General features: G+C 41.6%; 1 protein-coding gene across 1 annotated transcript; it reads right to left on the bottom strand.

The window, feature by feature from the left end:
- Positions 1–517: 517 nt before the first annotated feature.
- On the bottom strand, positions 518–4,915 carry LOC132095630 (nectin-3-like protein). The gene is made up of 4 exons (XM_059500769.1): positions 4,891–4,915; positions 1,752–2,054; positions 1,274–1,379; positions 518–698 (listed from the first exon to the last, which is right to left on the bottom strand). The coding sequence occupies exons 1-4, from the start codon at positions 4,913–4,915 to the stop codon at positions 518–520; spliced, it is 615 nt and encodes a 204-aa protein (XP_059356752.1).
- Between the last annotated feature and the right edge of the window lie 15,116 nt (positions 4,916–20,031).

Below are 20,031 nucleotides of genomic sequence, written 5' to 3'. Positions count from 1 at the left end.
CTTGTGAATAAAAGGGTTGAACCTCTCTGTCTCTGTTCTTCATTCATTTATGGGACACTGAACTTGTGTTGCTGTGCAAAGTTATTTCCATGGAGACAAAGAGGACAGAGGAGCAATATCACTGGAATCAGAATGACTTTTTCCAGCTGGTAAATGATGAAAAAAGCCAATTCCAATCCACTTGACTTTAAAAAACTTGAGCATTTAAATCAGCAGATGAAATAACTGTAGCAAGCACTTATAATAAACGGAAAGTCATTGTGTTTTGGTGTGGATGCTAATATCATTATCGTTATTTGTATAGCTATAATTCACAGTCTGAGCAGGCTTTAATCCTCACATTTACATCCCTACAGGATTGTACAGATTTTCTGTAATGCATCAAAACCTGAAATAAATTTGTAGTTTATGCCAATTATGCATTGTTTTAAAAACAAGAAGTAGCTTAAAAAAGAAGCATCTAAAGAAACAGCTATTTTAGAAACACTTACCATTATAAACTCTGCATAAATACAATTTAAAATAATTGTAAAATATAAAGATTATTAAGCGACTCAACAGTGTTATTCACATAGAGGAAACATGAAGCACTTCCATATTGGTTTGATGCTGTACAGTTGTATACACCATTAGAATCAGAAGAGGATTTTGGGATGAAAAGCTTGTTTCCTTCAGAACGAGGAGTACTTCCATTCACTCTGTTAATAAAGACACATTACGGAGACTAGTGAATCCAACGTGATATAAACATGAACATATGTGACCCTGGAGCACAAAGCCAGTCATAAGTCGCTGGGGTATATTTGTAGCAATCGCAAACAACACATTGATACATTTTTCTTTTATGCCAAAAATAAAAAAAGTAAAGATCATGTTCCATAAAGAACCATTTTTTTTTTATTATTATTAGTAACATGCATTGCTAATGACTTAATTTGGACAACTTTAAAAGCAATTTTCTAATTAAATTTTCAAATTAATTTTTTTTGCATATTTTTATTCAATATTGTCCTATACAAAAAAAAAAAAAATTTTTATATTTTATAATTATTTTACGTGTCTGATTCCACACTTCTTGTTTTTTGAATCCAAATGTTCCCAAGTCTTGAGCACTAGAACATTCCCAGATATTACACATACTGTTTTCCATCATCCAAACAAAACAAAACAAAACAGCTATGCCTATAAAATAACAAGCAACTCTGCCATACAACTCTGAAGGTGTCTGAAATGTGTAGGAATTAAAGAACTAAATATCACATGATTTCATTACTTGATCCAGATGTAGCTGGTTGGTGCTGGGTTACAATCCACTGAACAAAGATATTCTTGAGTCTGTGTTGGATCATCAGGAGATATCACCACCAAGTCAGGAGGATCTAAGAGTTGCAAATATAATAATAATAATACTTTAATGCTTTAATAATAATAATAATTCATTTCCAGGAGGGAATCTGTGCAAATCACATTTCACATCTGGACAGTTAAAAGCATTATGTAGGCCAGGAAAAGTTTAACTTTCTTCTTCTAGGGGAATGAAAATTTGATTGCTTTCCAGCTCCACCAGTTAACAGATTGCAGACACGGAGGCCCATCAAAACTTACTGTCTCATAAAATCTGTTAAGAGTTACTCAGTCTTTAGCACTTGCTGTTATATTGTTTTTGCACTAAGCTATACTTGTTTGCAGTTTGACAGTTTACATATTACATATATGTTTACATATTAAGTGTAAATGCATATGTTACTTACAGTGGACATTTATTATGTAGTCAAGTTCTAGCTCCTTTGTCAGTGTGCTGTGTTTTATCACACACTGGATCTTCTTCTGGTTTAAATCTTTAGATGGTGCACCAAGTGTGTGGGACACAGATGTGACGCTTCCGTCTGTGTGCTCTGTGTAGCTGGTTTCTGTCCTCAGTGAGTCATTCAGAGCTCCTAATCTCCAAAACACCTCTGCTGCAGGCCGGCCATTGGAAGCGACACATGAGGCCAGAATAATGTCGGAATAACCCCAAACATGTGTCTTCCCTGTAACATTTCCCACCGGAGGAACTACATTTGTAATAATAAAGGACAATTAATGAATTATGTCAACAACGAGAACATGACAAAATAGTTCAGCTTTGGTTTGGATTATTACTAAAAGCTTATTTTTAAAAGCTGGTAGTTAATCTTTTTTTATTTTTATGAAATGGTTAATTATTGAGTGTATAAAAATGAGATACTTAAAGGAGCTATGTGGAGGTTTTTACTTAAAAAAATCTTTAGGATGGAGTTTTCACTTGTATATGTATGAGCCAACCATGATGTAAAAAAAAAGAACGACACTTTGACTGTCCACCACGGTTGCCTCTATCAGCCTGTAGGCTCAATTGTGTGTGGAGGAGTCGGGCCCGAATTGGCGCGAAAATTCACAAAATGTGACGTCATGCGCGTTCTCGTCTACTTGGACTTACAACTGTACGGCATGCCAGCCATTATAGTAAGCAGCGGCAATAGTGTTTTCAAATGGACTCTGCGGATGGAAAGAAGCGACCAGCCTCCAGCACAATTCAGACACCCACGGACACTCCTCGTAAGTTAAAAAAAAAAAAGAGCGTGCGCACTGAGAACGAGCATGAGACTGGCTGCAGTTCCTCTAACGGCCACTGGTGTCAGTAACGGTTAGAAATTTCAGAACCTACGCAATGCTCCTTTAATACTTATATAAAAAACGTAATAGTTTTTGTCTTTCAAATTTAAATGTGTATGTCAAATACATTGACCGTTAATAATTATTGTTATGTTATTATTATGCACTAAGCACTACCATTTTGCTTTTACACGTTTTGATCTGTAAGAGGAAATATAATGATGAATCATTTAAAATGGAAAATTCAATCCATTAAGTGCTGTTAAATTCTGATGCTTGAGACAATGGGCTTTATCATACACCCAGGGGGGTGTTTAATGTTTTTGGGGCCCCCTCTGAGGATTTTGTGATGGATTCTGGGGCTAGGGAAGGGTATTGTTAACATTTTATCGATATCAAGTACTTTACTGCCATATTACTCTCAATAATTATGATTATGGAGTTATGATTGATGATCAGCTGACTTTCTCAGACCACATTGCTAAAACTGTCCGATCCTGCAGATTTGCTTCATTCAGCATCAAGAAGATCAAGCCCTTTCTTTTGGAACATGCTGCACAACTCCTTGTTCAAGCTCTTGTTCTGTCCAGGCTGGACTATTGCAATGCCCTCTTGGCAGGTCTTCCAGCCAATTCTATCAAACCTTTACAATTAATTCAGAACGCTGCAGCAAGATTAATTTTTAATGAGCCAAAAAGAATACACGTCACACCTCTGTTTATCAATTTGCACTGGCTTCCAATAGCTGCTCGCATAAAATTCCAGGCATTGATGTTTGCCTACAAAACTACCACTGGCTCTGCACCCATTTACCTAAATTTGTTACTTCAGTGCCCTCTAGAGGCTTGTATTCTGCAAGTGAACGTCGCTTGATTGTGCCATCCCAAAGAAGTTATTATTTAGAAAATAAATTATTTAAAATCCCATGCTACGTGTACAGTGTTAAGCTAACTGAGACTTGTTACAGAAATGAAAGCTTTAGCATAATTTCTGCCAGGAAGACTCAATTGTTAGCGTCACCTATTACCTTCTGAATTGTACAATCACGTTCTAATAATAGAAGTATAAAGAACCTGTGCTTACACTTGTCTGAGTTTGCAGATGCTGAACACTTCACTCAGTTGCTCGCGTTCAGTTGCCGACCAAACATGTCTCAAGACATATATATTGCAATATATTTGCGATTATTCCGATTCTGACGACGATATAGTCCTGCTATCTCCTATTACCGCTCGCCGAAGTTCGTGTTTACAGTGCCGGACTTCTCCATGGGCTCAGTTGTCTTCGGAAAGTATATCCAAAGCTCTCGAAGACGCCGGCATACCAATAAGCCAAGGTCTCACAAGAGAAGATCTACTTTCTCTCGCTCATAACACGCTGGGCAATCCCCCTGTTTCTACCCAAACGACTCCAAAAGCATCGACATCAACAACACAGACAAAACAGACCGGAAGGAAAAGAATGACTAAATCATCTTCACCTGTTCCCGCAAAAAGAACATCACAACATGCCAGAGCACCATCTTCACCTCAATTGATTGAATCCACTGATACGAATTTCCATCTCATCTCCGCTGTTCAAAGTCTCTCTAAAACAGTCAAAGACCTACAATCAAAAATGACTAACCTCGAACATTCTTTTACCAGTTCCCACTCAAGCGCAGATCCGACAATACACTCCTCAGCTATTCCACAGTCTCGTCCTCCTCCTTCTGGATTTAATAACGATCAGAGCATGCCATCGACTTCAGCTTCCTCGCCAGCTTCTCAGCTTACTATCCAGATGCCTTTTCAAAATGTCTCCGCTTCACTGGCTTCCTCAAACTTCAACCTCTCCACAGCAACTCCAGCACAAGCATTCGGTAGGCGTTTTGTCCCACCAGCCACCGCAACAGTGTCTAACCATTTAAGAAACAATATCATCCAAGGTAAGGATATTAATCTTGCTACCTTACTGCTTCCTTCGCCTGCTGCCGACAGGAAAATGGTTGACTGTGGTGATGTGGCTGTACTTCTTAAAACTTCCGATCCCCGTTTACAATGCAATCTCTCGTTTGGCGAATTCGTCATTGCATTCAGTATTTACAGAGACATTCTGTGTCAAACCTACCCCGAGAGAAGGGAAGAGCTAGATCAATGATGGCGGACTTCAGTCAAAGATACGGGGAACTCTATTTTACGAGTACCACAAGTCCTTCTCAGCGAAATCTGCCTCCTTTATCTCACTTTTTAATTCAAGACTAGACTGGTCAGTTACCAACACCGAACTGCTCATCCGCCATTTCGGAGGCCAAAAATGCTTAGCTTGCGCCATTTGCAGCGCTCACGGTCACAAGGCTTCATTTTGCCCTAAAGCATTTGCTAATAACGATTCCAGCCGCTGTCCACGGTCCTGAAAATGTAAGACTCTCTTCAAACTCCAGAGGTCGCTCTACTGCGGCTGAATTCAATAGCATACCTCTTTGTTTTCAATTTAATGAGGCCGTTTGTTCTTTCCCTAATTGCAAATTTGCTCATATTTGTAGTGTTTGCAAGGATCCACACCCGAAATCTGTTAGTCCACGTCGGTACAAACCTCACCCCCCGAGGGAAAGCCCCAATTCGGAAAAATTTTTGAACAAACACCCATCTACTCCTATAAATATTCCCAACCTTTCAAGCTACCTCTCCTCTCACCCCGATCCGGTATTTGTTGATTATTTAATCACCGGTTTGTCCCAAGGGTTTCGGGTGGGTATCCTTTCTCCTCTTTCTGCCTCTTTTGTTGCAAAAAAATTGCAATCTGCTAGACACGAACCTGATGTGGTTTCAGTTCTTTTAGACAAAGAGGTCAATAAAGGGTATCTTATCGGCCCCTTCACTTCTCCTCCTTTTTCTCCTTTTCGGATTAATGCTATCAGCATCGCAACTCGCAAATATTCCAGTAAAAAACGTCTAATCTTTGACATGTCTTCACCACATTCCTCCAACATAGCTAGCGTTAACGAATGCATTCCCTTAACACCTTTTTCTCTTCATTACGCTACGGTGGATAACGCCATCCAGTTAATCAAATTAGCTGGTCATGGCACCTGGTTAGCCAAAGCTGAGATTACCGACGCTTTAAAACTATGCCAATTCACTCCTCTGATTGGCCGTATTTTGGAGTGAAATGGAATTCAAAATTCTACTTCACTGTGAGGCTCACTTTCGGTTGTAAAGTAGCCCGCATATTTTCAACAGTCTCTCAGAAGCTCTGTGTTGGATCCTACTGAACGTCTGTAAGCTTCCTTTCGTTTTGCATTTACTAGACGATTTTTGCTAGTCGACTTTCCATCTTCACAATCTTCCATCCTTAGCATTCTTAAACAAATATTTAGCGACGTCGGCGTTCCCCTCGCTGCCGAAAAAACATTGGGCCCTTCTACTTCGTTAGAATTCTTAGGCATTTTTCTTGACACAGTCAAAATGCAAGCTTCCCTGCCACAAGAGAAACTCCTAAGGATCAGGTCATTTCTGGAATCTTTTTCCTCTCTACACTGCGTCACGAAACGAGACATGCTCTCTCTGCTCGGTCATCATCATGCTCTCTCTGCTCGAGCATCATACCACAAGGCAGAGCATTTATTTCTCGGCTGTTAACTATGGCTCATTCCATCAAAAAATTAAGCGATCCGATCCAGTTAGATGATGGATGTCTCTCTGATATAAAATTTTGGACTCAGTTGCGTAACCCTTTTGGATTGTTCAAATTCACTACCCTTTCGAGTTGTTCGGGATGAAAACATCCACTCAATTAAACTGCTGTAAAAATGTATCAGATTCATATATATATATATATATATATATATATATATATATATATATATATATATATATATATATATATCAAAACTACCAAATGTTTTTAAAAAATCCAAGATTTTAACTCCTTAATTGCCAAGTTCATAAATGATGTCACTGATTTGGGAAAAAAACACACAAAATGACTTATTTTCATTATAAAAGTAATTGTGGCTGGATTTTTTTTTTTACTTTTTATAACAGTCTAGGGCATGTCAAAGATTAGTAGCAACATTGGCTTTGATGCATTTTTAGTTTTTGTGCAAAATTAGATTTAATTTTTTTCTCCCTAATTTGTTGCTGGTGGCTGTTTTTGCCCCATTGACTTCCATTATAACAACATTTTTTGATTGCAAAGCCATGACACCATGTAATCATGCATTCTTGATTGTTTGTGGTTTTCCCTTTTGGGAAGAGGTAAAATTTGTAATTTTTATGGTTGATCACTAGGTGGGACCATTAACCGTTTAGATAGGCCTGTGCAAAAAAAGGCTTAGTTTCTGGCTTGTATATGGAGTTATATGGAGTATAACAGCAAATTATAGTGTTTGTGTGTGTGTGAGATTCTTGATTGTTGGTGGTTTTCCCTGTTGGGAAGAGGTAAAATTTGTAATGTTTATGGTTGATCACTAGGTGGGACCATTAACCATTTAGATAGGCCTGTGCAAAAAAAGCTTAGTTTCTGACTTGTATATGAAGCTATATGGAGTATAACAGCATATTATATTGAGTGTGTATGTGTGTGTGTGTGAGAAAGAGAGAGAGAGAGTGTGTGAGAGAGACCTTTGCGCACTTACCTTAATGTATTTGTGAAAATCACAATGTACACTTCAGCTCTTAGAACTACATGGAGTAAACAAAAGTGTATTTATGCACCTGCTGCCTTTTAATGGTGGTGAAAGTATTCAGTTGTTAAGTGATGACGTAAGAAGCGCTGTTTCCGGGTCCAGGCCTCAACTCGCTTCACTTGAGAATATGACCGCAGCAGCCGTTTATGAGCACTGTTTATTCATATTAATAATTTAAGTTAAATGCTTTCAAACTTACGATATACACTACAGTCTCCGTGCTCACAGCGTCCCAAACACAAATAATTTTTATATATTTTTTTAATATTTATATTTTCATTGTCTGGCTATCTGGTACTCCGGTATGGAGTTAAAGGTTAATATTATAACTTTTTCGCTAGTATTCTATCACATTGTGAGTTTATATTAGCACCTTTTGTTGTTTTCTCGTGGTAACTGATAGAGCGTTTGGACACGGAAGCGCTGCTACGTGACGTCAGACTTAACAAGCGAATAGACTAAACAAAAGCAAAGTACATGGATTTAAACACTTGCATGCCATCGTGCTGGATATTTAATGGTGAGAAGAGCAGCAAGCAACACGAGAAAGGGCTTGACTTGTACCAAAGTTTTAGAAATGATTATGTAGCGTGACCCCTCCAGCGAGCTGCAGCTTATTTGAAGTTGGTATTGCATTTTGGTTCATAATACATTATGTTCATAAATTTGATGCGAAGTAGATTTTGTACAGGATTTTAAGGTTTTAAACTGGCTTTACCATCAAGAAAAGAGGAGCATTTCACATATAGGCCATCTGTACTTTTCACCATCAAAAGGAAGCAGGTGCATAAACACACTTCTTTTTTTATTGTTTACTCCATGTAGTTCTGAGAGCATGAGATGCATATTTTGATTTTTTCAAATACTGTACATCAAGGTAAGTGCACAAAGGTCTCTCTCACACCCTCTCTTTCTCTCTCTCTCTCTCTCTCTCTCTCTCTCTATCACACACACACACACACACACACACACACACACACACACACACACACACACACACACACACACTATAATTTGATATTATACTCCATATAACTCCATACAAGCCAGAAACTATGCCTTTTTTTGCACAGGCCTATCTAAAGGGTTAATGGTCCCACCTAGTGATCAACTGTAAAAAATAACAAATGCTACCTCTTCCCAACAGGGAAAACCACCAACAATCAAGAATCTCACACACACACAAACACTATAATTTGCTGTTATACTCCATATAACTCCATATAAAAAGCCAGAAACCAAGCCTTTTTTTGCACAGGCCTATTTTAAGGGTTAATGGTCCCACCTAGTGATCAACTGTAAAAATAAATTTTTTTACCTCTTCCCAAAAGTGAAAACCACAAACAATCAAGAATGCATGATTATATGGTGTCATGGCTTTGCAATCAAAGTCAATGGGGCAAAAACAGCCACCAACAACAAATTAGGGAGAAAATTTTTAAATCTAATGCTGCACAAAAACTAACAATGCATCAAAGCCAATGTTGCTACTAATCTTTGACATGCCCAAGACTGTGATAAAAGTCCACAATCACTTTTTATATTGAAAATATGTAATTTTGTGTGTTTTTTTCCCCAAATCAGTGACATCATTTATGAACTTGGTAATTAAAAAGTTAAAATCTTGGAATTTTAAAAAAAAAAAATGGTAGTTTTGATCAGGACTGAGGTTGATTAAAAGATTTATGCAAAAATGTTTTAAAAATATTTATCTGATACATTTTTACAGCAGTTTAATTTAGTGGATGTTTTCATCCACGAACATCCCGAAAAGGTAGTGAATTTGCCCACAGTGTACCGTTGAGTTTTTGAAAAATTTCAAAGCATTTTCCCAAAATATGGGTCAAAATAAGATTTGTCACCAAAAATCATTCCATTAGCTCAAACACAGAGAAAGTTGTGGCCAAAATAAGACTCAACTTTACCCCCTAGTGGACGAAAACGTCCCCAACAATGCACAAGGTTTAATGATTGGAACGGTATTTCCTTCTTTTACAATGACTCCTTTGAATCCTCCGCAGACCTACATCTATTTACCGATGCCGCCCCATCTATCGGCTTCGGTGGGTTTTTTCGAGGGCATTGGTTCGCAGAGAAGTGGCAAAAAGAAGGTTCCGTGTCAAGTTAAGTCAAGTCACCTTTATTTATATAGCGCTTTAAACAAAATACATTGCGTCAAAGCAACTCAACAACATTCATTAGGAAAACAGTGTGTCAATAATGCAAAATTATAGTTAAAGGCAGTTCATCATTGAATTCAGTGATGTCATCTCTGTTCAGTTAAATAGTTCAGAAATGTTGTTCAGAAATTTGCTCCCCGGGCGCTGCAGCATAAATGGCTGCCCACTGCTCCGGGTGTGTGCTCACAGTGTGTGTGTGTGTGTTCACTGCTCTGTGTGTGTGCATTTCGGATGGGTTAAATGCAGAGCACAAATTCTGAGTATGGGTCACCATACTTGGCTGAATGTCACTTCACTAGTGTCTGTGCATTTATTTGCAATCAAGTCAACGATATCGCTGTAAATGAAGTGACCCCAACTAAGCAAGCCAGAGGCGACAGCGGCAAGGTGTCTTCTGCACTCTACGAGATTTATCCTCTAGTTGTTGCCAGCGTAATCTGGGGTTCAGCGTGGTCAAGGAAACGCATTTTGCTGTTTTGCGATAACGAAGCCACTGTTGCCATAATCAATAAAGGCAGGTCACTTTGCCAAACAATCATGCCTTTTTTGAGACGTTAAATCTGGCAATCAGTCAGTTTCAATTTTATTATTAAAGCTGCTCATATACCAGGGCACTGCAACGTTATTGCTGATGCGCTCTCCCGCTTTCGTTTTCAGACGGCTTTGCCCTTCAGCCAATACAGAACCAACACCCTGCCCTCCCCTATAAGCAACTATGTTAAATTAGACGATTTGCAAAGATCAGCTACTGTAGACATTACATGTCTAAAGGAGTTGCTCCTTCAACTTTCAAAGCTTACACTTCCGCTTGGTCTTCTTTTCTAATGTTTTGCTATTCCTTTCAGATTCCTTTATTTCCTATTCTGGTTACCACTGTTTGCTCGTTCCTTGTTTTTAATTTCAAAAATCGCAATTTAAAAATCTCCTCAATTCGCATATTGCTTGCTGGAATTAAATTTTATGCTAAATATTTTATTCCCGATTTTCCAAGTCTCTTCACTGATTCTTCCGTTCGATTACTCATGGGAATATAGATATGCTTTTCATCTTCCAGTTTTTGCGGATTCTTCTCACTCATCTACTTGTTCTCCTCCTCCGCAACCACAAGTAACGTTAACGTTATGGATTCGCCGGAGAGGAGTAAACTGTCAAAATCTACGTCAACTGGATTTTGTTCATCTGGATTTGCCTCAGTCATCGCAGCCTCCTTTGAATATGGCCCTAGTTAATGCTAGATCCATATGCAACAAAACTTTTAATCCTAAATGACTTTCTAACCAGACATGACCTGGATATTTTATTTCTGACGGAGACCTGGGCCAGCGCCGGTGAGTTGTCTGTCTTCGAGGAACTTTGCCCGCCGAACAGTTGTTTCATTAGTACCCCAAGGTCTGCTGGTAGGGGTGGTGGCATTGCTATGGTTTTTAAACAATCACTTAAAATTCATACAGTCTCTTTTCAGAGCTACTCATCATTTGAAGTACAGTGCGTAGCATTACAGTCTTCTTCCTCTGCTCTGCTCTGCGCTCTCATCTATAGGCCACCTATATCTGACAGTGCTTTTATAAGTGACTTTTTAGAATTTTTAACTTCTGTTGTTCTGTTGTATGATCGTATGTTATTATTGGGTGATTTTAATATTCATGTTTGCTGCCCCGGTCGTTCCTTGGTTTCTGAGTTTTGTAATGTTTTGGACTCATTTGGATTTACGCAATACATGAATCAACCAACACATGTCTGTGGTCATACACTTGACCTTATTATGTCATATGGGATCCCTGTAGATAATGTATTTATTGAAGACGCTTCTTTCTCTGATCATAAGCCCATTATTTTTACGATTCCTGTTGTGAGTTCAGCCTTGGTTAAGAAGCATGCAGGATCTTTTTCTCACTTTATAAACTCTCGTACCGCCTCTCAGTTTAGTGAGAAATATCTAGCTAATACTATTGAGTTGTCGATCTTGAATTCTGAGTCTTTCTATGGCCCTGACGATATACTTTCTCTGTTTTATGCAGCTTGTTCTGATATTTTAGATTTGATTGCCCCTTTGAAGATGAAACAACCAAAGCAAAAACTATATTATTGGCTGGATGACAATGCTCGTTCGCTCAGACAGGCTTGTCGTAAAGTGGAGAGGAGGTGGAAGCGCGATCGGTTAACAGTGTCATTTGAGATCTTTAAAGAGTGTCTGATTATGTTCCAGAATGCTGCTAAGTCAACTAGATCAAAATATTTTTCCGAATTAATTGCTAAACACTTCCATAAACCTAAGATTTTATTCTCTACAATAAATTCAGTATTTAATCCAAGTTGCCAATTTCACGGGGAAGCCTCAGCAGAACTCTGTGAGAAATTTGTAAAGTTTTTTGCTGATAAAGTGGCATTTATTCGTTCATCCTTCACTTTACATCTTTCAGATCAGTTTTTGAATTTGTTGGCTAGTCCGTTTTTCTTTTATAATTTTCAGCACGTCTCCTTAATAGAACTAAATGACCTGGTTAACAAGATGAAGATAACGACTACACCACTTGACGTCATTCCATCAGAGATTTTAAAAGCAGCTTTTCCTATAATCGGCCCCAGTGTTCAAGTGTTGGTCAATTCATCTTTGAACACTGGGGTAGTCCCAAATAGTTTCAAGCATGCAGTTGTTCAGCCTTTGCTTAAGAAACATGGTTTGGATGAGGTAAATGGACTGCATTTATATAGCGCTTTCAACAGACCACATGGCCATCCAAAGCGCTTTACAATTTTTTGCCTCACATTCACCCATTCACACACCGACTGCGGTGTCTGCCATTCAAGGCGCCATCCAGCTCGTCGGGAGCAGCTGGGGTTAGGTGTCTTGCTCAAGGACACCTCGACACTTGGTCAGGTGGAGCCGGGGATTGAACCACCAACCTTCCGGTTTGTAGACAACCTACATGAACCACTGAGCCACTGCCTCCCCAATGAGGGTTGCTTGAATAATTTTCGGCCAATCTCTAAGTTATCATTTTTATCAAAACTTTTAGAAAAAGTTGTGTTATCTCAATTGAACCTGTTTTTAAATACAGCCAAGTTATTAGAACCTCTCCAGTCTGGTTTTACTGCCCATCATAGCACAGAGTCTGCCTTGCTAAAAGTGCTCAATGACATTTTAATTGCAGTTGATGCTGGTAAAAATGCTGTATTGATCCTACTTGATCTTACAACTGCCTTTGATACTGTTGACCATAATATTCTTATTAGGCGTCTAGAGCATTCATTTGGTATTAAGGGTATAGCCTTGAAGTGGTTTAGTTCTTATCTTAGAGACAGGTCCTTTTCTGTGGAGATAGGCAATTTCTCTTCATCTTCTACCCCCATTTTTAGTGGAGTACCTCAGGGCTCCATCCTGGGTCCGCTTCTTTTTAACTTGTATATGCGTCCACTGGGGGATATTGTTAGGAAGCATAACATTAATTTCCATTTTTATGCTGATGATACACAGCTGTATCTCCCTTTGAAAGCCAACGAGTCCATTCAGACCTTGATGGACTGTATTCGGGACATAAAGGAATGGTTATCGATTAACTTTCTCCAACTTAATGAGGACAAAACAGAAGTTATTGTCTTTGGTCCACCAAAACTGAGAATTAATCTCACTAAGGAACTGGTTAACTATTTTCCCTCAGTTTCCTCTCATGTCAGGAACCTTGGTGTCATTGTTGACTCTGAATTATGTTTAACCAAACAACGATACGGTTGTAAAAAATAGTTTTTATCAGTTGCGGTTAATTTCCAAACTAAATCTTTTTTGTCATTCTACGATTTGGAGAAGGTTATTCATGCTTTTATTACTTCTTGCCTAGATTACTGTAATTCCTTGTACTTGGGTCTTCCTCAGTCATCACTTGCTCGGCTCCAGATGGTCCAAAATGCTGCTGCAAGGCTGTTGACCGGGACAAAGAAATACGATCATGTTACCCCAATTTTAGCCTCGCTTCATTGGCTCCCGATCCATTTTAAAATTCAGTTTAAAATTCTATTATTTGTTTTTAAAGCTCTTAATGATCAAGCTCCTTTATATATTAGAGATCTTCTGACTCCTTTTGGTCACACTAGATCTTTAAGATCTTCAGACATGGCTCTTTTATCTATCCCTCGCTCCCGTCTAAAATCTAAGGGAGATAGAGCCTTTGCTGTTGCCGCCCCACGTATATGGAACCAATTGCCTCTATACATCCGCCTTGCACCTTCAATTGCTATTTTTTAATCTAAATTGAAAACTTATTTTTATTCCCTGGCATTTTAATTATCTCCGGATGCTGTTTCTGTCTGTTCTGTTTGGTTGTTTCTGTGTTTTTCTATTCTATTTGTTTTTACTTTGTTCAGCACTTTGGATAGCCCTGCTATGTTTAAATGTGCTATGTAAATAAAATTTACTTACTTACTATTACTGCTCAAAGGCTTCGCTAAATCCTCTACGAATTCCCCCGACAAAAGGTTGCCTTTCTCTCTGCCTCTATTGCAAAGATTAATCCTTTCCCTACGCAATGGCCTTTTTTCCACATACTCTAATATTCTGCTAGAAGCAGTGTTCTTAACTGCTTTCTATGGATTTATGCGCCCAGGCGAATTCACTTCAGCATCTAAACGTTTTGATCCTGTCCGCGGTCTTTCTATCTCCGACTTACACTTCTTTCCTAACTTCTTTACACTTTTTCTTAAACACTCTAAAAATGACTCTTTTGTTTCTGGTGTTTCCTTAACAATATCCAAAATAAGCAATCATTTCTGCCCCTTCTCATCTATGATTAGATTCCTTAAAATTTGCCCCAGATCTTCAGATCACTCACCCCTATTCTCACTCTCTAACGGAGCTCCTCTTTCTAAAACCTGGTTCAGATCTCATCTAGTTTCTGTCCTTAAAAACTGTAGCCTATCCCCTTCCCTGTATACTGGACAGACATTTAGGATTGGAGCAGCTACTACAGCAGCCGAACGCGGCGTTCCTACAGCAGCTTTCAAGATCCTGGGAAGATGGTCTTCCTCCGCATTCGAGTCTTACATAAGACCTGACCTAAAGACCATCCTCGAAGCTCAGCAAGCTCTGCAATAATAATTCAGGTAAATTCCTATGCAACTACTGGTGGTGGTGCCTTGCTCTATCTATCTGTCATTAGTTCAGTTTTCATAACTCGTGATATGAATTAGTTGCGTTGTTCTGCATCACCTCATCTTTGTGTGGCTCTAGCGGCCTCACGTATATCGCTGCATAGTTTTCGCGCGTAGCAGTACGGCCCTTTGGGGCCAGGTTCATGTGGTCTCAACAGGGCCTTGTCTATGTGTGGCTCAGCTGGCCTCGTCTATGTGTGGCTCAGCTCTATGTGTGGCTCAGCGCGGCCTCGTCATGTGTGGCTCAACGCGGCCTCATCTATGTGTGGCTCAGCGCGGCCTCGTCATGTGTGGCTCAACGCGGCCTCGTCTATGTGTGGCTCAGTGCGGCCTCGTCATGTGTGGCTCAACGCGGCCTCGTCTATGTGTGGCTCAGTGCGGCCTAGTCATGTGTGGCTCAGCGTGGCCTCGTCTATGTGTGGCTCAGAGTGGCCTCATCTATGTATGGCTCAGTGCGGCCTCGTCTATTTTATGTGTGGCTCAGCGTGGCCTCGTCTCTGTGTGGTTCAGCGCGGCCTCGTCTATGCGTGGCTCAGCGCGTCCTCGTCTATGTGTGGCTCAGCGTGGCCTTGTCTATGTGTGGCTCATCGTGGCCTAGTCATGTGTGGCTCAGCGCGGCCTCGTCTATGTGTGGCTCAGCGCGGCCTCATCTATGTGTGGCTCAGCTCTATGTGTGGCTCAGCGCGGCCTCGTCATGTGTGGCTCAACGCGGCCTCGTCTATGTGTGGCTCAGTGCGGCCTAGTCATGTGTGGCTCAGCGCGGCCTCGTCATGTGTGGCTCAACGGGGCCTCGTCTATGTGTGGCTCAGTGCGGCCTAGTCATGTGTGGCTCAGCGTGGCCTCGTCTATGTGTGGCTCAGCGCGGCCTCGTCTATGTGTGGCTCAGCTCTATGTGTGGCTCAGCGCGGCCTCGTCATGTGTGGCTCAACGCGGCCTCGTCTATGTGTGGCTCAGTGCGGCCTAGTCATGTGTGGCTCAGCGTGGCCTCGTCTACGTGTGGCTCAGCGTGGCCTTGTCTATGTGAGGCTCAGCGTGGCCTCGTCTATGTGAGGCTCAGCGTGGCCTCGTCTATGTGTGGCTCAGCGTGGCCTCGTATATGTGTGGCTCAGCGTGGCCTAGTCATGCGTGGCTCAGCGTGGCCTTGTCTATGTGTGGCTCAGCGCGGCCTCGTCTATGTGTGGCTCAGCGCAGCCTCGTCTATGTGTGGCTCAGCGTGGCCTAGTCATGTGCGGCTCAGCGTGGCTTGTCAAATGTTATATATAAAAAAAAATAAAAAATTATAATATTTCGACAAGACAAATGGAACCCTATTAAAAACTGTCAACCCACAAGTATTGAAGAGTTTTCACGTCTATCATGCTGTTTGCTAACTATTTATTTCTTCTTTCTATTTTAGGTACGTCAAGATAGACGGCCGGCAAGTATATTAATTTCCCATTTCTGGGGGTAGGCTCCATTCCAATGGAATTATTCTTCCACTAGTTTTTGGGGGTCGGCTGCGCCCCTGCCTTCATCTTCAGGCAGGAAATACTGAATCCGAACCCTCGGACTGCTATTTACGGATAGGGCCTATGCCAAATACTACCATATATATATATATATATATATATATATATATATATATATATACAGCTTGCTGGGTCATAAATAAATGGATGAATTGTTACAATATCTTCTCAGAGTCTTTCTGGTAGAACTTATATATCATTGCTCTTTTTGTTGTTTTTGATTGCTTCCACTGTCCTCATCTGTAAGTCGCTCTGGATAAAAGCGTCTGCTAAATGAATAAATGTAAATGTAATAATTTGGTGCACAAATAAATGATGTAAAAAGATATTGAAAATTTCAAGTCATTTTATTACTGCAGTTTACAAATGCCTGTTTACAAAAGCAAATGGAAAAAGGCACATAAAGCAATTTTCTTTTAAATAAAAAGGCCCTTCAGAGAGAGAGAGAAAGAGAGAGAGAGATTTCCCCAGCATATCATAGCACAACATATTTGAACATCATGTGCATAGGAGCACAATATAATGTAATGGAGAGTTCTGGTGTCTCTAGCTATTTTTATAAACACACACACACATATATGAAAAGAGAGAAATCTCAAATGTGCAGTGTTGGGGGTTCTCCGATCTGTTGGGAACCAGTGATCTACATGATAAAAAAAGGCTTCTTTTTAACATTTATTCAGGGCCTTTTTGAAAATGGGATGAATTCCCCTCTTAGGTGACTCTTGTGGTAGGGAGGATTTTATATGAGTGGTGGAAATTTTTTGACTTTCTATTTTTTCACAAATATGTAATTAAAATTTGGTCATGCTGTGTATTTTTGTTTTTACAATGAGGCAATTGAGTTGGCATGGTTTGGGGTCAGTTTGGCAGTTTTCAAACATATAAATTGTATAGGCTAACTGGCTAACAAAAAAGCCCAAGTGTACATATACCGCATCCAGACACTCATCACGTTATAAACACAGACACACTGCAGTGCAGAGGCGCTGATGCTGATGTGGACGTCACTGCCATACTTTTAGCCAATTACTAGAGATCTATAGACAGATGTGATGACTCATGAGTTGAGGGTTTTTAGCACAATAACAGATCTAATTTTAAATATATGAACTGTATGGGTGATCATGATGCCTAAATATAAGTTCTGCTGCAACTCTGCAATTAGAGCACAGTAATATTATTTAATTATTTAATCAAAATCAAATCTACCTATACGATCCTGTCTTTTATCTTTTAAACAGTCCAGATTGGCATATCCCTGAAAGCAGCTGGACTTGTTAGTTTTGGCTGCAAAAATATGTAATGTTCTACAATATAAACTTCACGAAAGAATTAAGTCCGATTCTGACGGTTATTATTTCTTGTGGGGACCTCTGTAAAAAAATAAATGTACATATCAGCTCAGAGATAAAACTCATGGATCCAGATGATGATTATTATTGTTGTTTTTGTAAATTTTTCTTTTTTTGTCAGAATCATCGTACAGTATTTATCAATGAATGACAACACAGTTTTGAGTCTGTCACATGTGGCGAAGGCTTGGAACGCTCCATATTCAGCACGAACTCGTTCGTCTGTCTCACTAGCATTCTCCACACTGATGATGCTAAAAACAGGAACTACCAGTCACTTCCGCCGGTGGAACAGGTGATAGCGACGCACCTTTGTCCGCCCTCTGCTGGACGGCGGCAAAAGCGGTGTTGCCATCTAAAGCCTGCTGTGTGACGCTGCGGCTGCACTACTCGCGATGGCTGCTTCATCGAAGCGCAGGTGTACGAGTTCCGCTGTGGCCGAGCTCTCACCCAAGCGCGCTGCTGTTTCAGTTCCAGGAATTGTGACTGTCTCGGCGTTTTCTGCAACGCGCAAGCCTGCACAGTTGCCCGCTTGCCTGCACACAAAAGCCGTTATCACAACAGCTTCAGCAACGCAGCTCGAGACCCCCGTTCTCGCTCTACCGGCCGTCGCCCCGCGCCGCGGGGACCGCAGCAGAGGATTACGGTGAGGCCGGGAGCCCTGAAGCCATCCTAGGAAAGCCATCTATACATGCTGCATGACGCTGCGTCTGCACTACACACGATGGCTGCTTCATCGAAGCGCCGGTGTACGAGTTCCGCTGTGGCCGGGCTCTCACCTAAGCGCGCCGCTGTTTCAGTTCAAGAGATTGTGACTGTTTCAGCGTCTTTTGCAATGCGCAAGCCTGTACGTTTGCCCGCTTGCCTGCACACAAAAACCGTTATCACGGCTACCCAGATATTTCCCGAAAAAGGTGTAATTTCTGGTGTCCCGGCCACGGCCGATGGTGCTATAAATGTAGTGACGATGCCCACTGCTCAGTGCCCATCTCCACATATAAGCACAGCCCTTCACACAGGGCTCGCGCCCATAAAAGCGACTCAAGTCGATCACGCGCACTACATAGTAGACGTGCCCACTCCTCAGTGCCCACAATCACTATGTCACACACGTCATGTGGTTTCTGTAAAAACGAAACCCGTGCAGGTTCGTCCGGCCACGGCCGATGGTGCTATAAATGTAGTGACGATGCCCACTCCTCAGTGCCCATCTCCACATGTAAGCACAGCCCTGCACACAGGGCCTGCGCCCATAAAAGCGACTCAAGTCGATCGTGCACACTGCATAGTAAGCGTGCCCACCCCTCAGTGCCCACAATTACTATGTCACACGCGTCATGTGGTTTCTGTAAAATTAAAACCCGTGCACGCTCGTCCGGCCACGGCCGATGGTGCTATAAATGCAGTGACGATGCCCACTCCTCAGTGCCCATCTCCACATGTAAGCACAGCCCTGCACACAGGGCTCGCGCACATAAGATCGACACAGATCGGTCGAGCGCGCCGCATAGTAATAGTGGCTTCTGTAAAAACGAGGCCAGTGTACGTACGCTCTGCACAGGCAGACAGCGAGTTGAAAGTGGTAAATGTGCACATATGCAGCCCACAGTTACTCGCAGACATATTGAGTCCCACGGGACCTGCTCAGCCTTCCCCCAGTCGGTTAAGCGCCGGGACGGGGTCGAGGAGCAGCGATCTGCCCGCTGTGATCAGCGCGTTCCCCGCCTCAAATGCGCAGCACACCCGAGCGCCGCCGTTGCCCAGTCAACAGAGCGCGCTTCGCATCCAGGCCTTAGCCATTCATGCAGATGCATGGTCAGCGCTTCCAGGGGTTTCGGATTGGGTGCTAGGCATTATAAAGAGAGGCTACTCGCTACAGTTTTTTTCGACGCCCTCCGCGCTTTTCAGCGCGCGTCGAAACTACGGTCAAAACAGAAGTAGCACACATACTTCGGGCCGAAATATCAAAACTGTTGAGCAAAGGGGCTGTAGAGTCTGTGTCTCAAGCTCAAAGCGAGGGGGGGCTGTACAGCAGATACTTTCAGGTGCCCAAGAGAGACGGGGGTCTCAGGCCCATACTGGATCTAAGACAGCTGAACAAGGCATTGATGAAATGCAGTTTCAAAATGCTTACGACCAGGAAACTCCTTGCGCAGATTCGCAGAGGGGACTGGTTCATGTCAATAGATCTGAAGGACGCGTATTTTCAAATACAGATAGCGTCAAACCACAGGCGATATTTGAGATTCGCCTTCGAGGGCCAGGCATACCAGTTCACAGTCCTGCCGTTCGGCTTGTCCGTGGCTCCTCGTACGTTTACGAGGTGCATGTATGCAGCGCTCGCTCCTCTCAGACTCAGAGGCATGTGAGTGCTGAATTATTTGGACTGGCTGGTTCTGGCCCGATCACGAGCGGACCACAGGGCCGTTTTACTTGATCACCTCGAGAAGCTCGGCCTCAGTGTCAATTGGGCGAAGAGTTCGCTGAACCCCAGTCAGACGATTTTGTTTCTGGGTATAGTTCTGAACTCGTGTTCCATGACG

The sequence above is a fragment of the Carassius carassius genome, chromosome 19, assembly GCF_963082965.1.
Source record: "Carassius carassius chromosome 19, fCarCar2.1, whole genome shotgun sequence".
Classification (NCBI taxonomy): domain Eukaryota; kingdom Metazoa; phylum Chordata; class Actinopteri; order Cypriniformes; family Cyprinidae; genus Carassius; species Carassius carassius.
Note: the sequence above shows the minus strand (reverse complement) of the source record. Positions and strands in the feature narration are given on the sequence as shown.

What these genes read in the sequence shown, in the direction of transcription:
- LOC132095630 (XM_059500769.1), bottom strand. Translation starts at nt 4,915, where the DNA reads ATGGCGGATGAGCAGTTCGGTGTTG. An exon ending in GGATGAGCAGTTCGGTGTTG is followed by an intron (nt 2,055 to 4,890) that starts GTAACTGACCAG and finishes TTACAAATGTAG; the next exon opens with TTCCTCCGGTGGGAAATGTT. An exon ending in CTACATAATAAATGTCCACT is followed by an intron (nt 1,380 to 1,751) that starts GTAAGTAACATA and finishes TGCAACTCTTAG; the next exon opens with ATCCTCCTGACTTGGTGGTG.